At 49.9% G+C, this 6,286-nt stretch overlaps 1 protein-coding gene across 1 annotated transcript; it reads right to left on the reverse strand.

Annotated features, from left to right (window-relative positions):
• Nucleotides 1-5,411: 5,411 nt before the first annotated feature.
• On the reverse strand, nt 5,412-5,720 carry LOC308050009 (feather keratin Cos2-3-like; the record flags this gene model as incomplete). Its single annotated transcript, XM_080359917.1, has 1 exon — nt 5,412-5,720. The coding sequence occupies one exon, from the start codon at nt 5,718-5,720 to the stop codon at nt 5,412-5,414; it is 309 nt and encodes a 102-aa protein (XP_080216043.1).
• Nucleotides 5,721-6,286: the final 566 nt, after the last annotated feature.

The raw sequence follows: 6,286 nt of genomic DNA on the forward strand, positions 1-6,286 counted from the left end.
GCAATGAGCCCTGTGTCAGGCAGTGCCAGGACTCCAATGTTTACATCCAGCCCTCCCCCGTGGTGGTGACCCTGCCCGGCCCCATCCTCACTTCCTTCCCGCAGAACACCGCCGTGGGGTCCTCCACCTCCGCTGCTGTTGGCAGCATCCTCAGCTCTCAGGGAGTGCCCATCAACTCCGGGGGCTTTGGTCTCTCTGGCCTGGGCAGCGGCATCTGCGGCACCAGGAGGTGTTTCCCCTGCTAAAGCTGCTGTTGATGGCCCTGGGGAAGGAAACCAGGGACCCAAAAGATAGGGCTGGACTGGAGATAAATCATCAGGTTGTTCTTTTGAGATGGGCTGAGCAACCGCAGCAGCCCTTGCAAAAGGACGGGGCCAGCCTGGGCTCTCAGAAAGCACGGCCCATGCTGCTTCATCCCTCTTCCAGTGTCTCCTCTTCCTTTTTATGTCCTTGTTCTCTTGTTCTCCCTTTGGCTGTGAGTTCCTCAAAGTCAGCCTAGGGAGGACCTGCTGGCCCTGCTGCCTCTGTGGGACAGGCAGGTGGACACCTGGCTGGATCTGCACCACAGCCACGGGTCACACACTCCTGTCTGCCTCTGGTGCTCTGAGTACTGGAGCTTCCCCTCAGAGCCACCTTATTTTGTTTTCTTTTTGACTCATTAAAGTTCTTCTGCATCCCAGACCATGCCTTTGTGTAATCCTTTCCCCTGCTGATGCTCTCCCAAGATGTCCAGAGAGAGAGATGTTGTTCAGGCCTGGTTCTGGGATGGGATTGTTGGGGAAGGTTGTGCAGTGTTTGTCAGCTACTTTTGGTATTGATTATACTTAGTCATGACTTGCGTGTAGCCTCTGGTTTCTAAACAACTCTGTGCATGTGGGATATACTGGGGTAGAACAACACAAGGTTGTTCCGTCACTACCATCACTTTGTTGAATACACCTTTTCTTTTACCCTGGGAAGCTCAACATTGTGAAGCAAGTAGTCAGGAGAAGGTGGAATTAATGTGGTATTGACAAGGCAGAGGCAATATTGTCCCAGGAAAGCCCAAGAGAACCTGTCCTAAACCCAGCCTTGAGGTGTAGAATTTTGGGGTGAGGGAAAGACCAGGTGGAAAGGAAAAGCTGGAGAACAGGAAGTGAAAATACTGCCACAGCATGTTTGGGAAAACTTGTCCCAAGACCTGGGGTGCACAGATTGCACGATCTTCTATTTGGTGCAGAGATGCCTTCTGCAATCTTTTCTTACCTTACTCAGAACAATCAGGACAGCTCCTGCACACTGCCTGTCTTCTTGCCTGAGAACCTGAGTTCCTTCTCCTCATTGATGGACCTGTATCCAGTGGGCAAAGAAGTCACAAAAAGGCTGTCTTGGCATTATAAGAATAGAGCATAATCAAGTTGCAAATGATCTTCAGACCTCATTGGTCTCAAGCCATGAGTGCCTGTCCTGGTTTTGTTTAAAAGAAGTTTCTCTTGTAGTGAAATTTCCCTTCAGCTAAGTTCTTCTAAGTAACTGCACTTTTCTGTATTTGGCTGCATGTTTTTTGAGACTCTTCGCTCTGGAGATGATAGCGGTAGTAACGACATGCAGAAGAGGCCCAGTTTTAGACTTACGGCTATGGAAGTCAAGGTTACTGATCAGTTTTGCACGACACATAAGTGAGAGAGGTGTATTTGCAAGGAGGAGCAAACAGAACAGGTGACTAAAATTGACCCAGTGTTCCACCCCACACACATCATACACCCTATAAGAGTGAGAGATCACAAGGGTCTCGTCCTCTTTGACCATGGCCGGCATCTGAAGAGGACCCTGCCTGTGATGCATGCTATCCTAGACCTGGTTCCAGATCCTGCATCTCTGAATCCAGTTCTGGTTCATTGAGGAGTCCAGCTCAGGACGTTCGGGTGCCTGCCCTGCAGCTGCGAGGCTGAAATATCATGGACTCCACACAATCAAATAGGAATTCAAGCAAAGCCATTTATTACAGAAACAAGCCTCCTTATATATGTAGCTATTTCCTGATCACACATCCACGCTACAAGCATGCATTAGGTGATTGGATATTGTCTATGTTCATGAGCTGTCCAGACGCCTGAGCCGCACTGCTAATAGGTCTCTTGATTCACGTCTTGTTGAAGCCCTGTTATTGTAGAACTGCCTTACTCCCACAACAGCTCCAGTTTTCAGCTTTCCGAGGTGGCCTTGAAATTCCTTTGGGCCTGGCTAGTTCAGTAACAAATCTCCATCTAACAGAAACCCATCCACACATTAACTTCAAGAAAATCCCTCAAATCTCCCACATGCAGTCACTGGAGTGACACCGGCTCCATGGTGGGAAACACTGCATTACCCCAGGAAATTCAAGACTGGTTTTGTATATTTTGCATTATTTTCTCTGTTTATCAGTAGCATTCGTAAAGCATTTTTAAACTTTCCAACTTGCAAATCTCTCTCCATTTTCCTCCTATTACCTTTTTTCTTAGTGGGGAGGGCAGGAGGGGTTAACAGAGACCATCTGCCCTGCAGTAAATGGTGACCGTGTCCAAGGAAGGTGACTGGACAATGTCCCTGGGAAACCTCTTTCACTGTCTGACCCACCTTTTCTGAAAACCATTTTCTTCCTACCAGGTACAAACCTCTCATGTCTGAACGTGAGCCCATTGTCTATAGTCCTCCAGACACACACAGCCAGTGTTGAGCCTGGATCTGTCTTCTGTGGGATCTCACCACTGCTACTCCAAAGCTGCTCTTCATTCTCACAACAAATATTGTCTTCAGCAAGCCCCGTGCCCCCCGTCACTGCTCCCCACACAAGTGCTCCAGATCCTCACCATCCTGGAACACCATCTGCTGAACACACTCCACTTGACCAAGGTGTTTCTTGCATCACGTCTTTCTTGCATTACAGCAGTGTTATAGGTGCTTTCAGGTGCTGAGAAGAGTGGGACAGTCAGTAGCCTGTATCTCCTATCTGAGGTCCTGGTTACCATGGCCACGATGCTGATGAGTGTGCTTGGTGCCCAGGAACTGTGCTGGAGTTGCACCTGTTTTGCTGGCGTTACTGCAAAAGCACCTTTCCCTGGCCCTGCTGTTGGGCTGCTGCCTCTCAGGGCATGAGGGGTTCATGGGGAAACAGGCCTGGCTCTATCTGGACATGAGTCATCTTGCCCAGCTGTGTCCTACAGCAGTTGAGCAGCTCCCTTTCCTCATCTACAAGCCTCTCTGGAGCCTTTGCTGCTGCTCACCATGCGGCTTTGGTGACATTCTGAACAGCCCTTGGAGACACTCAGCCTGCACCCGCTGCCTCTTCTCCGGCCAGTGCCTCTCCCTGCTCCCTCCCTCCAGAAACATTTCTGGGAAGTTCTGGGCACACAACGGAAAGGACCAAAAGGAGGATGACATGCACTGCATGTGGGTCTCTGTGGTGTGTAGAACCCAGTCACCTTTAATCATCTACCAACTGTTCTCTTCATCCACTGTCCCAGTAGAATGGGGGAAGATTTGGAAGAAAATGAAGGCAAAATACATTTGGGTCAAGATAAGGACACTCCTAGAGGGGAAATGAGAAAAAAAAATGAAATAACAAGTGATGCAAAAGCAATCACCCACCACTTCGCAGCACCAGATCGATGCCTGAGCACCTTCTAAAGAACAAGTACTTTGAAAAGACTGGCCACAGTCGTTCACTTTAAAATCTTTGTGTTAACAACCACCGCCCAACCATCCCCAAGAACTGCTGCCCAGAATCACCGTGAGGAACATTCTCTCAATGGGTATCTCGGGACAATGTCTGAAGGGAAAAGGATGACACAGAGGCTTGGACTGGGTTGCAGAAGAACTTGGAGTTATGTCCAGCTTTACACCAGAGTCCACAAACCTCACATTAAATCAACGGTTTTAAATAATAGCAGTAAACACTTCACTTAAGAATGAGCAAGAACCCCGGAGGTATACACAAGAAAACACCCCCACATCCGTTCCTCTGGGAAGAGGGAGATGAATTTCCTCTTCCTCTCCACTAGACAGCTCCCCTAGCACTGTAAGGGCCCCAATGCCACAACAAAGCCCAGAGCATTTGGTTCTATTAACATGTTCCCAACATCAGCAAAATCAAGAGAGAAGCAGTTCAGTGAGCAAACTACCTTTGCTGTACAGTGGCCTGTAAATTAGTAACTGCTACAGCTAAAACCTGCTCAGATCAAAACTGCTGCTGTCTCAAACCCCATAGGAAGCACCAAAAAGACTGGGGTGAGGTGACCTTGTCTGATCACCAGATGTCCACCAAGATGCTCAATAGCTTCCACCTCCTTGGGAAAGATATGGAGAATTACAGACATTACAGAGTTGTAGGCTGAGATACAAGCAGTGTGAGGAAGAAATGCAGAGGCCACGTAGACAAGCAAAGCATAGTAAAAAAGATTTATTCCCTGTTTTCTATCAGGAGGTGATTTTCAGCCAATTCCTGCAAAGCAAGGCCAGAGTACATGTAGTGGTTACTTTGAAAAATGAATGGACAAATATTGAATCACCCCTCCAATTCCTCCTTGTTTCTTTTAAAGTTCTTGCCGAGCAAAGCGTCATATGGTATCAAATGTCCCTTTGGTGACCCTTTCTGAGTCAGCTGTCCTGCAGATGTCCTGCCTGTGTCCCCTCCCAGGCTCTTGCCTAGCACCAGACTATTGATCTTTGGGAGTGTGGCTGGGGACACAACCTTGCTGCTGTGCAAGCACTGCTCAACAAAAGCCAAAACACAGATGTGCTGTCATTAGAACCATTCCAGCTACAACTGCAAAGCACAGTACTATGAACACTGCTGTAGGGAAAGAGAATTCCATCCCAGTCAGAATAAACACAACTGTGCCAAAAGCCACCACACAACCACACTAAAAACAGCCCTCCCAGCATAATTCTTGAAGACCGTTCTTTCCCTGGACACCTTGGGAAAGCATTTGCAGAGGAAAAGATGACACAGAGACATGAGCTCAGGTGCAGGAGAACTTTAATGAGACAAAAGTGGCAAAGAGGTGGATCAGAGTGGAGATCCTGGAGCAGGAACCACCAGGGGCAGACAGGAGTCTGTAACTCACGGCTGTGGAAGACATTGAACCAGGTCTCTGTCTGCCTGTCCCAAAGAGGGAGCAGGACCAGCAGGTCCTCCCTAGGCTGACTTGGTGGAACTCACAGCCAAGGGGAGCACAAGAGAACAAGGACACGAGAGGAACAGGAGACACTGGAAGAGGAGAAAGGCGGCATGGGCCGTGCTTTCTGAGAACAAATGTTGGCCACGTCTATTGGCAAGAGGTACCAGGTTTGCTCAACCCCTCTGAAAGCAACAACCCAGTTCTCCCTTTCAAGACCAGTCCCATCCTGTGTGTCCCTGGGGGCCTTCCCCAGGGCCACCACCAGCAGCTTTAGCAGGGGAAACAACTCCTCGTGCCGCAGATGCCGCTGCCCAAGCCAGAGAGGCCAAAGCTCCCGGAGTTGATGGGCACTCCCTGAGAGCTGAGGATGCTGCCAACGGCAGCGGAGGTGGAGGATCCCACGACGGTGTTCTGCGGGAAGGAAGTGAGGATGGGGCCGGGCAGGGTCACCACCACGGGGGAGGGCTGGATGTAAACATTGGAGTCCTGGCACTGCCTGACACAGGGCTCATTGCAGCTGTTGGCCAGCGGGGTTGGGCCGCAGGGCTGGCAGGGCAGGCACGGGTTGTAGCAGGACATGTCTTGTGGCTGGAGCTGCACCTGGGAGAGAGGACAGGGGGAAGAAGAACAGGGGAGATGAGTGAGGAGCAGCTTTTCTCCCCAGCATGAGCAAGACAAGGTATGGCCTGCAGACAAGAGCTGGACAATGTGTAGGGGGCACACACTTCTCCTTCCCCTCTGGTGGTCCCGCCATGAGTGATGAAGCCAAGGGGATCCCACCTTTCCCACAGTTCAAGGAGACACCTCTTACAATACCCCACAAGGTCACACTTTCTTATCAACTCCCTCTCACACTACAAACATCCTCCAGACCCTGCATGGGACTAAAGGGCAGGAATGCAATGAGAAATCTTAAAGGAGGAGGAGGAGAAGGAAGTGGAGATACAGCTTCATACTTACCTTGATCCCAAGGAGACGGAGGCAAGAGGAGTGGATGAGAGAGTCAGAAGAAGGACCCGCTTTTATACTGCTCCTGCACCGCCCCAGGATCACAGTCACTGCACGCGGGCAGTAATTTCCCAGCAGACTCACTTCCAAAGCAGAGCATCATATGTAAAGTTTCTATTTTGGGGCCCATCAATGCT

This window comes from Nesoenas mayeri (assembly GCF_963082525.1).
Source record: "Nesoenas mayeri genome assembly, chromosome: 26".
NCBI classification, from domain to species: Eukaryota; Metazoa; Chordata; class Aves; order Columbiformes; family Columbidae; genus Nesoenas; species Nesoenas mayeri.